The sequence below is a fragment of the Euprymna scolopes genome, chromosome 29, assembly GCF_053919585.1.
Source record: "Euprymna scolopes isolate OS-2025 chromosome 29, ASM5391958v1, whole genome shotgun sequence".
NCBI classification, from domain to species: domain Eukaryota; kingdom Metazoa; phylum Mollusca; class Cephalopoda; order Sepiida; family Sepiolidae; genus Euprymna; species Euprymna scolopes.
Genome location: NC_136510.1, coordinates 115,525,411 through 115,545,659, shown reverse-complemented (window position 1 = coordinate 115,545,659; position 20,249 = coordinate 115,525,411). Strand labels below are relative to the sequence as shown.

The 20,249-nt window shown below is 34.7% G+C and overlaps 2 protein-coding genes across 10 annotated transcripts in view; one reads left to right on the top strand and one right to left on the bottom strand.

Moving 5' to 3' along the window:
* The window catches only part of LOC145252847 (BLOC-2 complex member HPS5-like), an 84,561-nt gene that overhangs the window by 50,761 nt on the left and 13,551 nt on the right, over positions 1 to 20,249 (bottom strand). The window contains exons 2-3 of the mRNA XM_080112860.1: positions 5,446 to 5,629; positions 4,229 to 4,359 (exon numbers count right to left, since the gene is read on the bottom strand). Of these exons, the coding sequence (XP_079968986.1) occupies positions 4,229 to 4,359; positions 5,446 to 5,628 (314 nt within the window). The 5' untranslated portion in view covers position 5,629. The remainder of the gene's footprint in view (positions 1 to 4,228; positions 4,360 to 5,445; positions 5,630 to 20,249) is intronic.
* LOC145252844 (opioid growth factor receptor-like protein 1) overlaps positions 7,093 to 20,249 on the top strand; it is a 106,536-nt gene continuing 93,379 nt past the window's right edge. For all 9 annotated transcript variants that reach the window (XM_080112855.1, XM_080112852.1, XM_080112847.1 and 6 more), the window contains exon 1: positions 7,093 to 7,565. In XM_080112855.1, coding sequence (XP_079968981.1) covers positions 7,497 to 7,565 — 69 coding nt within the window. In that variant the 5' untranslated portion in view covers positions 7,093 to 7,496. The remainder of the gene's footprint in view (positions 7,566 to 20,249) is intronic.

The window sequence follows — 20,249 nt, the reverse complement described above, 5'->3', positions numbered from 1 at the left end:
CTCAGACAATCTTGGAAGTCTGGCAGGCTTGATGTTACAAAAAACTGTCCAAGCTTCATGAAACAATAAGAAATAGAACTGCTTATAGACATTGGAGCAGCGTTTTGCGGAGAAAGATTTGCTGCATTTGCATGAATAGGAGGTGTACATGTACGATTTTGGTGTGCCCATGTATCATCAGGAAATGGGATAATCGATCAATCTCCTTGCACAATCAAGTGGATTGCTACAAGAATATAATGCTCAGTTGTGGATGAAGTATACTGGCATAATGATACATCAATAAATGACAAAACAACGTTGACTGCCCCACCTAACGCAACATACACTTATAAGATTTGCATTAAGAGTATAGATGTAGCATTTGTGCCTGATATTGCAGTTTTCAAGATATGGTAGAAGATGTTGTCTGGATCAAGAATCCACATGGGAGATGTGTTGTATATTAGTTTATATTGGAGGAGATGATATATTAGAATGTGTCATGTTGTATCAGACTTATCACACGGGATATTTTTACAGTTCATATGTAAGAAGAATAACATATGCTTCATACCTTTTTTTCTTGAAGAGTTCTTCTGTATCTTCCTGCTGCTCCGTGACGAACCATGAAGCGATCAGCACCATCCAATTGAGACATCTGTTCTTATTTGTGAAACCATAAAACAACTCTTTATATTTTTATAATATAAATTTATTACAGTTGTGTCAAATGGTTTTCACAGGATCTGCAGTTCGTCTACATTTTCTGTTCTTACAGCTCGCTCCTAGCTGTCTGTCCATCCCTGTCTAGACGTCTGTCCACTCTGATGGTCAATCCTCAACTCTCTGAATCTCTCCAAAACTAACTACATCACGTGTTCTCTTATGTCACCTAATTACGTGTCTCAGACCAACCTAATCCACAGCTAGTTATTTGTTTATTCAAAACCCCAAAATAATGTTTACATATATTTTCTATTTTCACATTCCTTTTGCGATTCACACGTCAATCATTTCTTCCCAATTTAATTGTTTATTCTTCTAATCATAATAACTGATCCAGCGACCATCCGTCGCTCAAATCAATTAATAAGAATACAATAACAATAATAATAATGTTTTGACCCTTGACCCAGCTTGCCACAGTTAACAGATACTACGCTATGATCACAGCCTAAAGGGTAATAACATTACAGATGTACAACACAGTTCAGCAAGGGTACAGTGACAAAAATCAATAGCCCAGTCTCTATTAATGGATTACCATACCACATAAATGAGGTGCATCATTTGTGCAGATATGAAGTGACCGTTTTGAGGAGCGATACTGCTCCCCATTAGGGAGGTTAAAATCCTCTAAAACCCTGAGTAAGGCCAGGTAAATATGCTGAGATTGTGCGTTAAACATTGATTGAATCCCGGGCAACGGCGGGTGACCTATCAAAAAGGGACAAGTTTATTGTGTTTGATAAAAACAGACAGATATTTTTATTGTTTAAAACAATGGCAGCAAATGTCAGAATAATGAGGAATGACATTGTGTGGCCTGAGGAACACTGGCTCAGACGTTCTGGGTTTCTGAGTAGAGAAATTGACAAGGTTTGACCTTTGAGGTCGTGTGAAAATGCAGTTGAGTCTTGTTCCCAGATTCGCAGGCCATAGCGATCTGTTGAGGTGCACACATGCAAAATTGATCAGGGGATTCTCCAGAAAGCGTGTCAGACCCTGATTGGTTTAGCGAATCGTCCGACCCACTCCGTTACCTTAGTATAAAAATAAATACCCAGGCCGAGATAGACAGATTGACGCCAAATCTCGAGAGAAACAATGCCAATTGTTATATTGAGGCAGAGTAACGAGATAAAGAACTAGAAACACTTGGGGTAGGGATTATATTCCTGAAATATTGTGCTATTCCGGCGTCATGCATATGATTTTAGTGATCAATGCAAAATTAGTAGGATTTTTTTCTCATTATTTACTAGTTAGTAATCTATGTGCACATGTTTATATATTTATATGGACAGGATTCGCTCCTAAACTAATTAACCAATCATTATGAATTTTTAAACATAAGTATTCTAGGCATAATTTTAGTATCATCATTTATTGATTTTTAATCTTCATAAGGCAACATAAACTATTTATTTTGTAAATTAATTTTACCTATTCTAGGAATACTTAGAGTACACACACACAAATTCATTAAAAAAAACCCAATGAATTTCAGGGATTTTGCAGGACATACAACAAAACGAAAAAGTGGTAAAAAAAACAAAACAAAAAAAACAAACAAACAAATATATAACATCACTGTTACCAAAGACAAGATAAGTTAATCTTCTACCTACCAGGATAAGTTTTCAGTGTTTTAAGATATTTTAAAGCTTTTTTATTCAATTTGAAAAACAAGTAGTGTCAAGTTGATAAGTTATACCAATAACAATATAGCCAACAAGAACATGCTTTTTTTGGAAAGTCAGTAATGGCTCAAAATTAAAAAAAAATAAATTACTGATTTAAAGCCATCCAATAAGTGTCACCGTGACATGAATTTCTATCAGTATTTTGTTTTATTTTCATGATTTAAGCTATTATCAAGACTTTCCAGTTGAACATCTGATGTTGGCCATCTTATCGTCATTCTAACTTACCAATGTGGCACTACTTGTGTTTCGAATTAAATAGACGCTTTAAAATATGTTAAACTACACTAAAATTACTCAAGTAGGTAGAAGAGTAAATACCTTGCCTTTGGTAACATTCATTTGTTTTATATTTGATTTTTGACCACTATTTCGTTTTGTTGTATATACTGCAAAATCTCCTGTATTTCTAAAAATAAATGAATAGATTACCTTAGTTTTTTACCAATCTGAAAATATTTGGCTCTAAAATAGAAAAATATATTTTATAAAAGAATTTGAAAGGATAAAATATTTGATTAAAAAAGTAAGGATAAAATATTTGATTAAAAGAGTAAGGATTAAATATTTGATTAAAAAAAACTGTCACTCAGAACTGATTGTAACTCAACACCTTTATCCGTTGCACCAGGTGTCAATGAATAACAGCCATGATGAGAATACAATTTATCAATGTTCATCTCAAAAATTCTGAAACAATACAATATTTACCTACAAAAATGCTACCCAGCAGAAACGATGCAAAAGGTGAACATACCATTAAAATAGACGAGCCTCATCATCGGATATCTATTTAAATCATACGCAGGACCCAGGAAAATTAATGTTAAACCAATTATTATTATTTTTATGATTATGGTGATGATGATAAATAATAATAATAAGAAGAAGAAGAAGGCATCACATGATTTGTCACTTTTCCCTCGTACCACAAACAAACATGTCGAAGCACCACAAAAAATGATTATGAAACTCATAAAACGATAAAAGTTTGAGGAGGGAGACAGTAAGAAAAAGACGGCGATGATGATAATAGAGAGAGCACGAAGAAGAAGAAGAAGAAGAAGAAGAAGAAGAAGAAGAAGAAGAAGAAGAAGAAGAAGAAGAAGAAGAAGAAGAAGAAGAAGAAAGAAAGGAAGAAGAAAAAGAAGACGAAGAAACAATAAAAAGGGAGAAAAAAGGAGGAAGAAGAAAGGAGGAGAAGGAAGAAATAAAAGAGGAAGAAGAAATAAAAGAGGAAGAAGAAAAGGGGAAGAAGAGAAAAAAGAAGACGAAAAAACAAGAAAAAGAGAGAAGAAAGGTGGAAAAAGAAGAGTGATGATGATGATGACAACCAGAAATTTATTCTATTTAATATGAAACACATGAACATGTCGAGGCACCAGCATCCTCTAATGCCACAGAAAATGATTATGAAAGTTATGAGATGATAAAAGTTTGAGGAGGAAGACAGCAAGAAGAAAAAGAAGAAAGGAGGAAGAGGAAGACATCAACAACGGCAGTCAAATTTAATTGGAAACATTTTCAGTAAAGCATAAATAGCACCCAAGTAGTTTGAGGGGGGGGGGGAAGAAAAAGAAAAAAGGAAGAAGGAAAAAGATGAAGAAGAAAGAATAAAAAAGGAAGAAGAAAAAGGAATGAAACAGAAGGAAGACAAAAAAGGAAGAAAAGGAATTAAGGAGGAGAAGAAAAAGGAAAAAGAAAAGAAAGAAGTAGGAGGAAGAAGAGAAAGAAAAAGGAAGACAAAATAAAGAAAGAAAAGAAAAAGATGACGAAATGTATTCTATTTAATTAGAGACATTTCACAAAGTGTTGCTCACCTGTCGGTAAAGCACAAGTAGCACCTGCTGAGTGTTGAAAGCAGAAGCCGTTCGCCCGCCCAATCCATCTGCACAACGGCTGAGTCCAAGTTTAAGATGACCTCAAGTGGTTGAGTAAACAGATCCTTAGCCTGAAAAGAAAAATTAAAAAATAGAACAAAATTTGGATTAGTTGAATTATTTACACGACAATTCTCATGTTTTCAAAACGTTTCTGTCAATGTAACCTCCGATCTTTTTCAGGTCTATCTTGTCAAACTCGAGAATCTTCCCATCCAATTTGGAAATCTGCACAGAATTGAGTATCACAAAAAACGTTCAAGACAGGTAAGTGACGACTAATAAAAATTGCCTGAATCGGATCCGTCTGTATTCCCAGTAGCAATGCCGAGGGCTCCCAACTTTAATAAAAGACAGCACCCCCAAGAGATTTAGTATAACTTCAAGCAGGCTATACTAGAAAAAATAAAATACCATAATATACATTCATTATCAGGGACACGGTTATCATCTTGAGTAACCTCTGGCCTCCTTCAGATGTAAACAGATATTAAACTGAAAATGATGATGATGTCAAACTTGGGAATTTGTACAGAATTTCGAAACCCTTTATTTAATCCATAAGGATGCCATGCTTTCATTCGGTCAGCCGTGACCAAGTAGAAGTCTTAAATAATCTGCAATTTTATTCTTAGCATCACTCACACTGAGGATTGAATCTTCAACCTCCAGAAGAGTGTTATTTAGAACTGGATACTTAGTACTTTATCCGTTACGCCACAGGTCATTGTGGACTGAAACGTTGTGAGAATTTCACTCAAGATGAAAACAGTAGTCCGAATAATTTAAATTATCAATCCTCATCTCAAAAATTCAGAAACATATTACAAATTTTTAATTAATTGGAATTCAATTCATAGTGTTGTTCATTGCTCAACTAACAATCTCTTTTACCTTTATGATCTAGTAGTCCTGAATAATCTAGGTCCCCTGGAAATCGATATTCCCTTCTAAAAAGAAGAGTAAGAATTAAATAATTTTCAATTGTCTTATATAACATATATTGTCTTTCATAATTGACAACTGCAAATAAATAAAACATAAAATAAACAAAAAAAAATAATTAACCGTCGATATGTTTGAAATATAAGTTTAATCCATGCGTTGTGAAATAAAATAATGTATATTCTAACAAAGGGCAAAAATAAAAGCATTACCTTTGATGTTGAGATGTACGCAATAGAGACGGTTCCCATATTGTCACCAATGAAAAACTGTGACCCGGAAGCATTCCAGGCCACTGCTGTCACAATACGACCAACGTGGATGTTGGACATGCGTAACTTTTCAGGTTTGGATCTTTTATCAATGTTGATGCCCATAACAAAAACTTGACCCATACTGAAAACAAAAACATTTAAAATATATCACATCACTATGAGAGCATATATAGGTTAGGGTCGTGGTGGTGAGGGTTGTGGTAGTGGTGAAGAATGATAATGATGTGGATTGATAACAAAGTTTGAATCTGATTGGTCGAATAGCGACACTGTCACTTATGGATGTTGGCTACCTTCATGTGGTCTCTCTTATGAGTAATTTTGGAAAAATATAAGAAACTAATGCTAAATCAAACAAAATCAAAAAAAGTTGCGTCAAGCAAAGATATTTAATAGACACCTAAAGATATGCAGGCACGACGTAAGAAGTTCCAACTACAAATGAAGAAAGCCAAAAATGCATGTAATAGATAGTTTAAAAAAAGGCTCCTCTCCATGTTAAGAATGGTTTTCTAACAAAGCCCCACTCCTTCTCATGTTAAGAATGGTTTTCTAAATATTAACGTTTTTATTTCAGCATGGTCTGTAAACTGCACAAATACCAACAAAGAAAAAAAATCACTAAGACAGATTCAAGCCATTCAGGAGGACGCCCCCACCCCACCTTCATCCATTCTGATCGCCATCGTGAGAACGAAGAATAAGATTTTGGGAGAATCTTGATGTTTTCTGGTGTAATCGAACTGAACAATGTATATATGTAAAAACTTGTAACTTTCATGAAATTAACTTTTTTCGTATTTAGAAATCCTGAGTCTGTCTTCTTTTCCTGGCGTGCATACATAGCTATTTGCTTTTCAGCAGAAATCAACACGGAGCTGAGACACTCAGAATCCATGTGAAGACCTCCCAGAGGATAGACGATCACGACCAAACAGTTTCGATGAGGTCAGAGGCCAACTGCTGACCTGAGTGGGAGACCCTTTACACAGAGAGGATTGTTTTGTATTCATGGCTTCTTTAGATGATGAAGGCTGATGATGTATGAAAAATCAAGAGAGGACGATTCTTCAGGGAGTAATGCTCCTGTTGAGCCAGTTGAGTGTTGAATGACACATCCAAGGAGAGCACCACAGAAAAGGAACCTGAGACCATAGCATTGAGTCAGAAGTGGCCTTCCCTACATTGCCATTTCTGTGATGTTGAGATCAGGAAGGAGGTGTAACAGACATGTGCAGAAGCGCCCAAGAATTGTGTGTACATGCTCTCGCTGGACACCTCTTGGGGTAAAAGAATGCATTTATTCAGGGGCAATATAAGGATGACGTTCAAGTTATTCTGCAGTTTTGTCCTTTTGGCTATGAACAAAGTGTAGTATCTGTTCTGATACTACATTTCATCTTTTCTGTCCTCGATCTATGAAGGAGAAATCCTTCATGATTGAGACAACTTTTATTTTTATTCCTATCCAGAGTGCCCCTTTTTGGGGAGCTGGATTTTCCCTACCGACCTTGTGTCTAACTCTACCCTCGTGGGAAGGCAAGTAAATAGGAACACATGCGGTGATTGTAGTTATGATGAGTTAGTGCGGCGAATTGCGTTAAAAAGAGCTGTGTGATGAACTGTGTGATGAGGAGTTGGTTTAGACCAACTGAGACCATAATCAAGATAGATAAAAACAAAGATAAAATAGATAAATAAAATAGGAAATATTTTAAGTCTTTTTTTCGCGTAAACAAAACATAAACTGAAACATTTTTAGACAGAAAGAAATTTTTTGTTTCATTTTTCCTGAAAAGAAAATCTTAAGCAAAAAATCTTTTCATAGTTGGGTGCATTTCCCAAAGTGAAAGCAATTCAAATTCTAATTTTGTCAAAGGAAAAGGAAAGTAAAATTGATCTATGTCATTTAATGTAGCAGAGAAAAACCATCAAATCGAATTTTGAGGTAATTTCCCCTTTTGAACAAATAAACAATTCCTGTAAAAATGAGCAAAAACCGTAAGGAATATAAAATCGGTTTTATGGGTGTCGATATAAGCTACAGCACAGAAACGGTAAGATAATTTTTCATTTATATTTTGTTCTATTTATTTGCCGCTCAGCGATAAATTTATGTGAGTAAATCCAACTCCTCCATAAAGGGCACTCTAAAAACAGACAAAATACTAGTTGTAATAAAAATGTAATCATTCTGATTAGCACAACACATGACTGGTGGGGGTTGATTATTATTTGTTTGTTTTGTTTTTTATCTACAGTGAAACGATAAGATCATGTTATGAAATTTTTGTTTGTGTTTTTCTTGAGGTTTTCCACATTTACTTGCCTCTCCATGAGGGCAAAGTGAAAAAGAGAACATAAGTACACGAATACAAATTTAATTATAAAGGTTTCAATTTTAGCTATAGAACGTAAACGTATATAATATATTATTTCTTTTCTTTCTTCTATTTACTTGTTTTTCCAGGAGGGCAAAGTTAGGGATAAAATTTATGTGTGTAAATTCAACCCCTCTTACAAACGGTTATTCTGGATAAGAAAATAAAAACAATGTTTTTTTTCTAGAACAGGTCTTCTCCTAAAATATCATCGCCAACCTGAAAACAAACAAAATGCAGGTGGTATGAAAAAAGTAATAGGTCTAATCCTATGCACAACTCATGATTTGTGGTGCTTTTCTACAAAATATACCTGAACAGATATTACACTTTGATTTTAATTTAAAATCCAGATGAATTGCAGCAATTGTTAAGAACTAATTCTTAACAATTGCTGCAGTTTTGTATTATTTTATCAAGAAAAAAAAAACAAAAATCAAACCAGAAAACAAACAAAAATAAAAAAACGAAAATAAAAGGTGTAAAGATTAATGAGTGAATTCAATATTTATGATTGTAATACTTTCTCAAAAGAATATGGCAAAAGAAACATCAAGGTGTCGTTAACCAGTTTATGGGTGTAAATTATATACAGTGAAATGGTTTCAGCATTACTCAGAAACAACATATATTGTATATTATTATAGGTTTAAAACAAGTAAATATTGCTAAGATGAAGGCCTGGGAGAACCTCCAGTCAGCCACGCAAATTCATCAAATTTCATGCGTTGGTTTGATTTTTTTTTTTTTTTTTGTTTGTTTGTTTGTTTGTTTGTGTGTGTGTGTGTGTGTGTGTGTGTGTGTGTGTGTGTGTGTGTGTGTGTGTGTGTGTGTGTGTGTGTGTGTGTGTGTGTGTGTGTGTGTGTGTGTGTGTGTGTGTGTGTGTGTGTGTGTGTGTGTGTGTGTGTGTGTGAGCAGGCAAGAGGTATTTTTTTTTTCTTTTAAGAAGCCCACTGGAAAAAGAGAGTAAACATAAAAGCTTAAAACCTCTTTGCCTTTTTTTTTTTTTAATTTTAGGCTTCACTTCACACAGTAACACTTCACTGAGCAAACACAAATCTGTGTTTAGTGTGAGAACCTTACCCTCAAACATTTTATATTTAATCTTTTTAAGTAACATTTTTCAGGTGTGTAAAGTATTATCAAAAATGGAAGAAAACTAAGAAATTTTATAGTGTCCTAAATATTTGTATGATCCCATACATTTTTATATAGATTTATACAGTTATATGACCCCATAAATACTTGTACTGTCTCCTAAATATTTGTATGGACTCATACATATCTATATTGCTCATTAACATGTGTATAGTCCCATATATATATATATAGTAAGTTATAAAATGTATATGGCGATTAAGCTCCACTGAATATTCCGCGTTTCATCCTAGAGTGGATGAAACGCAGAATATTCAGTGTAGCTTAATCGCCATATACATTTTATAACTTACTAACTAGCTCTACCTACGCATCGAGCACTTTTGAAGTAAATACTTAAAGTTTACGCATAAATCTATACTTTCGTATATTAAGTTTATGTGAGTAAATTAAGTATATATATATATATATATATATATATATATATATATAAGTTTAGTGGTTAAAATATTGAGCTTCTCCTTTTTGGCTAGAATCACTCTGAAAGTATTACCTCAAGTAATATCTATCAGGATTTTTCATCTGATTTTTAATCTGTGTCTTATCTCGCTTATATATATATATATATATATATATATATATATATATATATATATATACTAGCAGTTCAGACCAGCTTTGCTCGCGCCCAATGTACTGTTCATAACTTTATGCGCACAAATATATATATATATATATATATATATATATATATATATATATATATTTAAAGTGATGGTTGTGTAGTTCCAACGAGAGAAAAAATGTATATTTAAGAGAGTGTAGCCATCAACAATTGTGGGTTTTTTTTAAAGGTTTTCATCATATTTTTATTTTAAAATATTTTTATAACGCGTTTCGAGCTTAGGGTGTGCTCTCTTCAGATATTTTCGTAAACAGTTTTTCTTTTAAATGGGAGTTTGTAGAATTGCCTCCGCTGATATTAAATATGTTTTTCAGAGTGATGTTCAGACATTCTGTTGTTGTTGGTGTTCAGACATTCTGTCTCCAGCTGTAAGTGTTCACAGTGTCCGGTCAAAGTTATTTTCAAAGAGTGTTTTTTAGTCCCTATGGTGAAGGTTTTTATGGTTTTTTTAGGGTTCTTTTTAAAGACTTTCTTTCCCCATGTATAGCATACACTCACACACAATCACACACGCATACATATATATTCAGGTACATGTACATATGCACACGCACACGTACGCAGGCACACACACATACACACACGTACATACATAGAAATATATGTAGGAGCATACATATATACATATATACATACCCACCCACACACTCACACACGTACTCGCATACATCCACCGCTAACAATTATTTTTATTTTTTTATTTTATATATATATATATATATATATATATATATATATATATATATATATACACACACATATATATACACTTTTTTTTTTTTTCCCCAACCAAAACACGCATGTATACATGCGCTTAATCATTCAGACATACGTACACGCACCCACACACACACAAGTAAGATGGAGAATAGGTAGAAGATATATATACACACACATACACGCACATACACACATATATGTACACACATATATGTATGTGCACATACACTCACAAACATCCACATACTATGTGGGCACATACACACACACACACATGCGCACACACCGACATATGCAGGGGCTCACACATACGCGTATATCCATATCCACACGAACACATTTACCCACTCATACATGTGCATACATATGTATATATATACACATACACACACATACATACGGATGTGTATACACTCATCCACCCATATATATATATGGGCACATGCACTCACAATCACACACACACATACATATTCATACATCCCACCTTATGTATATATTGGTTGAAGTTTCCTTTCCAATCCAAGCACATATGCATACATGGATTCGGTCACCCAAACATAAGTGCACGTATACATACAAACAAGATGTAGCATAGATAACAGATGATATATACATATACACACACGCATACACAATCATGTGTGCACACTCACGCACACACACACGTACACACGCACACACGCGCGCACATGCCCATACATACGTTTAATTTCTAGTTGTTTGTTTAGTTAAGAGAAATGGTACTGTACTGGGTATGGGCGCGCGCACCCGCGAAAGTGTGCGTGTGCCTTATTGTGCTTTTTTTGTTGTTTCGTGTGTGAGGGTGCACACCTACCCAAGCATGCATGCGCGTAAGTGTATTTTGTGTTTTGCCTATTTATGTGTATAATTATGGAGAGAGATGGGGTTAAACTTTGCTATGAAATTTTTTTTCTTGTGTTAGCAAGTAGAAGTAGTTGTCAGTTTGGAAGATGGGCATTATCTCGAATCTGCCTCCACTGCATGCGTGTATATGTTGTGATACATGTAGGTGTCTATTTTCCGCGATTTTGATGTTGGATCGGTGTAGGGCTACTCTATTACTAAGGTTTTTTGTAGCGCCTATGTAGGATTTATCGCATGCTGTACATTTTATTACATAGATTACGTTTTTTGAGGTGCAATTTAGGTTTTTTTTAATTTTGAATGTTTGTATGGGGTTCGTAAATGTGTATATGTTTCCCTCTAATATTATGTTGCAGACTCCACATCGTTGTTTGTTGCATTTTGTGACTCCTTTTGTTGCGTCTTGATTGAGTTTGGATGAGGTAAGAATGCGTTTTAGGTTTTTGGGTTGGCGTTTGCTTTTTATTATTTTTGTTGTTTTAAGGAAGTTGTTTAGTTTGCTGTTTTGGTTAAGTAGGACGAGGTTTTTCGTTATCTCTGTGAAAAGCTCTGGGTTGTTTGTGTTGTGTGTGGAGACGTATGTTAGGATTTGTTCTTTGTTTCGTTCTTTAGGGGTTCTCAAATCTTCTACTGGTATATTTGTCGCAAGTTGGATCCCTTTGTCTATAAGTTGTGATGGGTATTTTCTTTTTCTTAAATTTATTCGTAGTTCCTTGAGTCGGATTTTTCGAAGGTTATTGTCCGTGATTATGGTGCAGATTCTACGTGCTAGGGTGTAGGGAATTGATTTTATGCAGCTTTTAGGGTGATGACTTTTAAAGTGTAGGTATTGTTGGGTGTCTGTAGGTTTGCGGTAAATGTCTGTGATAATGTTATTGTCTTTAATCTTTATCAGTATGTCTAGGAAAGGTAATTCTGTAGAGCTTTGTTCTATGGTGAATTTAATTTTTGGGTGTAGGTTCTGGAGTATGGTGTGTAAGTCTGTGATGTCCCCCCATGTGGGTTTCCATAAGATGAAGCAGTCATCTAAGTACCTTTTCCATGATTCTACAAACAGTATTTTAGTGCTGTGGCCAAATTTTTGTTCTATTTTTTTATATAAGGTTTCTTCTAGGTAGGCTAATGTAAGGGTTGTGTAAGTCGGTGCCATTTTCGTTCCCATTGCTGTACCTAGTGTTTGGATGTAGTTGGTATTGTTGAATTCGAAGGAATTATTATTTAGAATTATGTCTATACTATCGATAATGAATTGCTTTGTGAATCTGGGATGTAGTGTTTGTGCGTGTCTGTTGATCCAAAATAGTGTTGCTTCTTTTCCTAATTCATGGGGTATATTACTATATAAACTGCTAACGTCAAATGTAACTAATAGTGTCCCGTTTTCTACCGTATGTGGTAAGGTAGTAAGAAAATGGATGTCGTCCCTTATGTAGCTCTTAACTTGATCTATGAAAGGTTGTAATAAGATGTCTATTAAGTTGCTAAGTCTGCTTGTCGGACAGGCTGGTCCTGCTACAATGGGTCTAAATGTAAGGTCACTAGGGTTTGGAGCGCTAATATATTCTGAGTTTTGTGTATCGATGGCAAGTTTTATTGTGCCAGATTTCTGTATTTTAGGCAGTCCGTAGAAGTTGTTGGTCTTTGTAATGAAATTTGTGAGGAAGTCCTTTTCTTTCTTTTTTAATATTTTGTCGTGTGTTGTACAAAGTTTTGTGATTTTTGAGATGGTGGTGTTATCTATGTTGGTACTAATAGGTTTATAGTAGTGTTTGTCATCCAGTAATTCTGTAATTTTTGTTTCATAATACGTTTTGTCCATGATTACTACGGCACTGCCTTTGTCTGCTTCTTTTATTATTATGTCATTATTTGTACGGATCTTTTTGAGTGCTTGTTTTTGCTTATGTGTGAGGTTGCTTGTAGTTTTGTGTTTTTTTTGGAGGTTAAGGTTCCAGAGGTTTTCGAAGTAGCTGTTTAGTTCTTTTGTGTTGTTCTGTTTATAAGGGAAATATGTTGATTTGTTTTTTACTAAAGAATCGTCTTTGTCCCCTTTGTTATCTAGTGTTTCTATTAGTCTAAATTTCCGTTCGAATTCTTTAAGGTCCTTTTTTAGTTCTGCTATATTGCTTTTAGGGGTGGGGCAGAATTTGAGGCCCAGCTTCAGTATTTCCATTTCGTTCTTTGATAAGGAGTATGTGGATAAACTGATGATTTTGGGTCTAATTTTTTCTAACCTGGAATTGTTGTTCCCTGGGGGTTTCCTAAAAAATGGTGGGAGTTGTTTGTTTCCTTGTTTCGAGGAGTGGTGTGTTTTAGGGTGATGTGATGTCTCCTTGTAAAATGAGTGTTGTGTACAATATTGTGAGGGTTCAGTGATAAATGGTTGAATGGGTTGTCATTATATGTTTTTTGTGTTGGATAGTTGTGTTTCAGTTGGAATTGGTGTTGCTGTTGAGGATAAATGCATTGTTGTATAGGGTTGTGTTGTCGGGGTTTGTTGTAGGGAAGGTCTGTTTGTTGGGATTGGTGTTGCATGGGATATTCTGATTGTTCCCGTTGATGGGGGAGGTGCCTTAGGGGTTTGTTTCTTTGTGTGGGATATGAGGGGTGAGAGTTCTAGGTAGTGTTTTGAATTATGTGATGTCTCAGGTAGTTGTGTCGCATTGTGGGGATGTTTTGGTAGGGGTTGTTTAGTAAAGGTATTTTTTCGTTGTTTGTGTTAGCGATGTGGTGTCTGTGGGAATGGACTTTTGATTGTGTTTGCTGAATTGGGTGGTAATAGTTAGGTTTGTATTGCTTAGGATTGTATATAAGTGGGTATTTTTGTGGAGATGTATTGTGTGGTATGTTATCTGGTGTGTTGTGTTTGTTAAGGGTGCGGGTTCTTGTGTAATTTTGAGGTGTTATTAGTGTGCGTTTTGGCAGTGACCTTACATTTAGACCCATTGTAGCAGGACCAGCCTGTCCGACAAGCAGACTTAGCAACTTAATAGACATCTTATTACAACCTTTCATAGATCAAGTTAAGAGCTACATAAGGGACGACATCCATTTTCTTACTACCTTACCACATACGGTAGAAAACGGGACACTATTAGTTACATTTGACATTAGCAGTTTATATAGTAATATACCCCATGAATTAGGAAAAGAAGCAATACTATTTTGGATCAACAGACACGCACAAACACTACATCCCAGATTCACAAAGCAATTCATTATCGATAGTATAGACATAATTCTAAATAATAATTCCTTCGAATTCAACAATACCAACTACATCCAAACACTAGGTACAGCAATGGGAACGAAAATGGCACCGACTTACGCAACCCTTACATTAGCCTACCTAGAAGAAACCTTATATAAAAAAATAGAACAAAAATTTGGCCACAGCACTAAAATACTGTTTGTAGAATCATGGAAAAGGTACTTAGATGACTGCTTCATCCTATGGAAACCCACATGGGGGGACATCACAGACTTACACACCATACTCCAGAACCTACACCCAAAAATTAAATTCACCATAGAACAAAGCTCTACAGAATTACCTTTCCTAGACATACTGATAAAGATTAAAGACAATAACATTATCACAGACATTTACCGCAAACCTACAGACACCCAACAATACCTACACTTTAAAAGTCATCACCCTAAATGCTGCATAAAATCAATTCCCTACACCCTAGCACGTAGAATCTGCACCATAATCACGGACAATAACCTTCGAAAAATCCGACTCAAGGAACTACGAATAAATTTAAGAAAAAGAAAATACCCATCACAACTTATAGACAAAGGGATCCAACTTGCGACAAATATACCAGTAGAAGATTTGAGAACCCCTAAAGAACGAAACAAAGAACAAATCCTAACATACGTCTCCACACACAACACAAACAACCCAGAGCTTTTCACAGAGATAACGAAAAACCTCGTCCTACTTAACCAAAACAGCAAACTAAACAACTTCCTTAAAACAACAAAAATAATAAAAAGCAAACGCCAACCCAAAAACCTAAAACGCATTCTTACCTCATCCAAACTCAATCAAGACGCAACAAAAGGAGTCACAAAATGCAACAAACAACGATGTGGAGTCTGCAACATAATATTAGAGGGAAACATATACACATTTACGAACCCCATACAAACATTCAAAATTAAAAAAAACCTAAATTGCACCTCAAAAAACGTAATCTATGTAATAAAATGTACAGCATGCGATAAATCCTACATAGGCGCTACAAAAAACCTTAGTAATAGAGTAGCCCTACACCGATCCAACATCAAAATCGCGGAAAATAGACACCTACATGTATCACAACATATACACGCATGCAGTGGAGGCAGATTCGAGATAATGCCCATCTTCCAAACTGACAACTACTTCTACTTGCTAACACAAGAAAAAAAATTTCATAGCAAAGTTTAACCCCATCTCTCTCCATAATTATACACATAAATAGGCAAAACACAAAATACACTTACGCGCATGCATGCTTGGGTAGGTGTGCACCCTCACACACGAAACAACAAAAAAAGCACAATAAGCCACTTTCGCGGGTGCGCGCGCCCATACCCAGTACAGTACCATTTCTCTTAACTAAACAAACAACTAGAAATTAAACGTATGTATGGGCATGTGCGCGCGTGTGTGCGTGTGTACGTGTGTGTGTGCGTGAGTGTGCACACATGATTGTGTATGCGTGTGTGTATATGTATATATCATCTGTTATCTATGCTACATCTTGTTTGTATGTATACGTGCACTTATGTTTGGGTGACCGAATCCATGTATGCATATGTGCTTGGATTGGAAAGGAAACTTCAACCAATATATACATAAGGTGGGATGTATGAATATGTATGTGTGTGTGTGATTGTGAGTGCATGTGCCCATATATATATATGGGTGGATGAGTGTATACACATCCGTATGTATGTGTGTGTATGTGTATATATATACATATGTATGCACATGTATGAGTGGGTAAATGTGTTCGTGTGGATATGGATATACGCGTATGTGTGAGCCCCTGCATATGTCGGTGTGTGCGCATGTGTGTGTGTGTGTATGTGCCCACATAGTATGTGGATGTTTGTGAGTGTATGTGCACATACATATATGTGTGTACATATATGTGTGTATGTGCGTGTATGTGTGTGTATATATATCTTCTACCTATTCTCCATCTTACTTGTGTGTGTGTGGGTGCGTGTACGTATGTCTGAATGATTAAGCGCATGTATACATGCGTGTTTTGGTTGGGGAAAAAAAAAAAAAAAAAGTGTATATATATGTGTGTGTATGTATGTATATATATATATATAAAATAAAAAAATAAAAATAATTGTTAGCGGTGGATGTATGCGAGTACGTGTGTGAGTGTGTGGGTGGGTATGTATATATGTATATATGTATGCTCCTACATATATTTCTATGTATGTACGTGTGTGTATGTGTGTGTGCCTGCATACGTGTGCGTGTGCATATGTACATGTACCTGAATATATATGTATGCGTGTGTGATTGTGTGTGAGTGTATGCTATACATGGGGAAAGAAAGTCTTTAAAAAGAACCCTAAAAAAACCATAAAAACCTTCACCATAGGGACTAAAAAGCACTCTTTGAAAATAACTTGGACCGGATACTGTCAACACTTACAGCTGGAGACAGAATGTCTGAACACCAACAACAACAGAATGTCTGAACATCACTCTGAAAAACATATTTAATATCAGCGGAGGCAATTCTACAAACTCCCATTTTAAAGAAAAACTTTTTACGAAAATATCTGAAGAGAGCACACCCCAAGCTCGAAACGCGTTATAAAAATATTTTAAAATAAAAATATGATGAAAACCTTTAAAAAAAACCCACAATTGTTGATGGCTACACTCTTTTAAATATATATATATATATATATATATATATATATATATATATATAATGTAAATTTGGTTCGTTAAAAGTGAATAAAACCATATTTCTACGTTACCAATTTATTTGAAATTTTCAGACAACCCATCTTTAGAGTCGAGGGATGTTTTATGTCATTAAAATAAATTTACCTTGCGAATTATTAAAATATTAAATAAAATATAAATATTTTTCGAAGTTGTTTCTGCGAGACTTGCCCGGTTTTATTTCTGGTAAGTTCCGTTTCAACTCCTCTCGAATTACAAGATAAGTAAAAAAAAAAAAAATTACTCATGCGGAGAGTGATCCATGCTGAAATAATAACGTTATTATTTAAAAAGCCATTCTTAACATGAGGAAGGGAGGGTGTTTTGTACCTATTCTGTACTTTAACCTTACAATTGAATAAAAACATATAAAACTTTAATTAAACGAGGAAATACGATTTTAAAAAAATAGCGCGGATCACTCTCTGCATTAGCACACACAAAAAAAATAATCCCATATTTTAAAAATTTAAATTCATTTATGTACTTACCAATTTTTAAATTTTAAATTCCTTTATGTTAAGGCTTTTCACTCATGAAAGATTACGTTTTAATTTAGTTTCTTTTCACAGCATTGTTTACATAAAAAAGTTTGTTTTAACTTTTTCTTACATTACATTACATTTTGGTACTCCTTGGGCGTTGAGTTCCATGGTGACCAGCAGAAAAAAATAATAGTCGCTCCCTTAGTCCTCCACCCCACCCCGCACGTAACATATTTTATTTACTGACGTTGCCGTAACTTAACGATTATTTGTCACATTTACAAACATTTATTTATTTTGAAAAAAGTTTTACTTTTTATAAATATTAAAAGAAAAATGGGTACTCATGCACAGAGTGATCCATGCTGAAATAATAACATTATTTAAAAAGCCATTCTTAACATGGGGAGGGGAGGGTGTTTTGTACCTATTCTGTACTTTAACCTTGCAATTGAATAAAAAAAACAGATCATAAAACTTTAATTAAACGTGGAAATACGATTTAAAAAATAGCGCGGATCACTCTCTGCATTAGCACCGAAAAATGCTACTAAAAATTTATTAATAATTTCTCACTTTTACAAACATTTGATTTTAAATTTTATTTTAAATGACGACTTTTATCGACTTTTTTTTTAAATATCCCCCCCCCAATGGTGTTTATTCCGAAATCCATTGTTAACATGGAGAGGTTGAGGGTGTTTATTCTGAAAGCCGTTCTTAACATTTGTGGAGGTGGACCTAATGTAAAAAAAAATAAATAAATAAATAAATTAAAAAAAAAACTAAATCATTTACTGATAACTTCTCACTTTTACAAATATTTTTTAATTTACATGCGCGGATGAACAAATTGTTGAATAGTGCAAAAACAAAACGTTTTTGTAATAAACTTTGGGATAATTTTTTGGGTAAATATTTATATTTAGGTCCACCTCCACAATTTTCTTTTTTAAATGACGACTTTTATTGATAAATAAATTTACTGCTCCGCAACTTTTATTGATAAATAAATCTACTTCTCTGCCACGGGCACTGAACCCCTCCTTTTTTTTTTAATAGTATTTTCGGGTGGGTATGCTGACAACAAATATCAGTTAAATTTTGCAAATAGCCCTCCCCCTCCAAAAATGGTGTTTATTCCAGAAGCTGTTCTTAAGATGAGGAGGTTGGGGGGTGATTATAAGGTGGACCTAATCTAAAAAAACAAACCAAAAAAAAACAAGTTTTTTATGCGCACATAAGCAACTATTTTTTTTATTAACTTTTTTTTTACTTTTTTATTTAAAAATTAGTAAATTTCAATGAATACAATAATAAATCATTTATCATTAATATGTGTTTTTGGTTTTGTGTTAAATGAAACTTTTTTTTTTTTTCATTACAACAATAATGAACCAATTTAAATCTTCCGGCATGCGTTTAAGGGTTACGAAATTATCAATAAATCGTTTAGTTACTAAGCCAACGTCAGTAAATAAAAAAAATGTTACGTGTGCATGCATTAGCCTTGACTGGGGGGGGGGGCTAAGGGAGCGACCATTAAATAATTATGCTGGTCGCCATGGAACTCAACGCCCAAGGAGTACATAAAGTGGCACTTATGCACTTATGTTATCGTGCTATTTTTTAAAATAGTATTTTCATGTTAAATTCAAATTTTACAATATGTGTTTCTATTATTAATTTGTTAAGTGAAAGTACAGATAACCCGGTCGGTTTCTAACGTGAGGAAAATATACCCCCCCCCCCCCCAAAAAAAAGGGGTACTCTGGATAATAACAAAACATTAAAATTGCCTCAGTCTCGAAAGATTTCTTCTCTACTAAACGAGGAAAAAAACGGTGAAGTGTAGTTCACCTTCTGTTTCTCTCCCCCTCTCTCTTCCTCTCTCTATCCATCTCTCCCTTTCCCTCTCTCAATCTATCTTTCTCTCTATATCACCCTCTCCATCTCTTTGAGCCCCTTTCTCTCTCTAACTCCCTCTATCTCTCTCCTTTCCTTTGTCTCATCCCTCTGTTTCTAACTCTCCCCCTCTCTCTGTTTATCTATCAATCCCTTTATCTCTCTATCTCCTTCTCTTTTTTCCTCTCACTTTCTCTTTTCTATCTATCTTCCTCTCTATCTGTCCATCTCTAATCCCTCATCCTATTTTAGTCTCCTAAATTAATTACAGTGAATAAGGCATTGTCAAAACATGGATAAATCCTATTTTAGTCACCTAATTTACTGACTGTGAGAATAGAAGTTATTTGGAAATTACCGCTACCTTGAACAGCACCAGAAGTAACTGGTAAAACCTTTCTAATTAAATTGATTTTGGCAGCCATTTGGTAACAAAATGACATAGCCTTAGCCCTTGCTGCATGAGGAATACCTGCGACCTTGCTGCCAAGTAGAAGAATTATTTATTCTACTTTAAAACATTCAATTTTTCAAAAATCTCATGTTCGACATCTCCAAAACATCCAATATGGGGAAAAATATTGCAAAAATGCAAACTTATT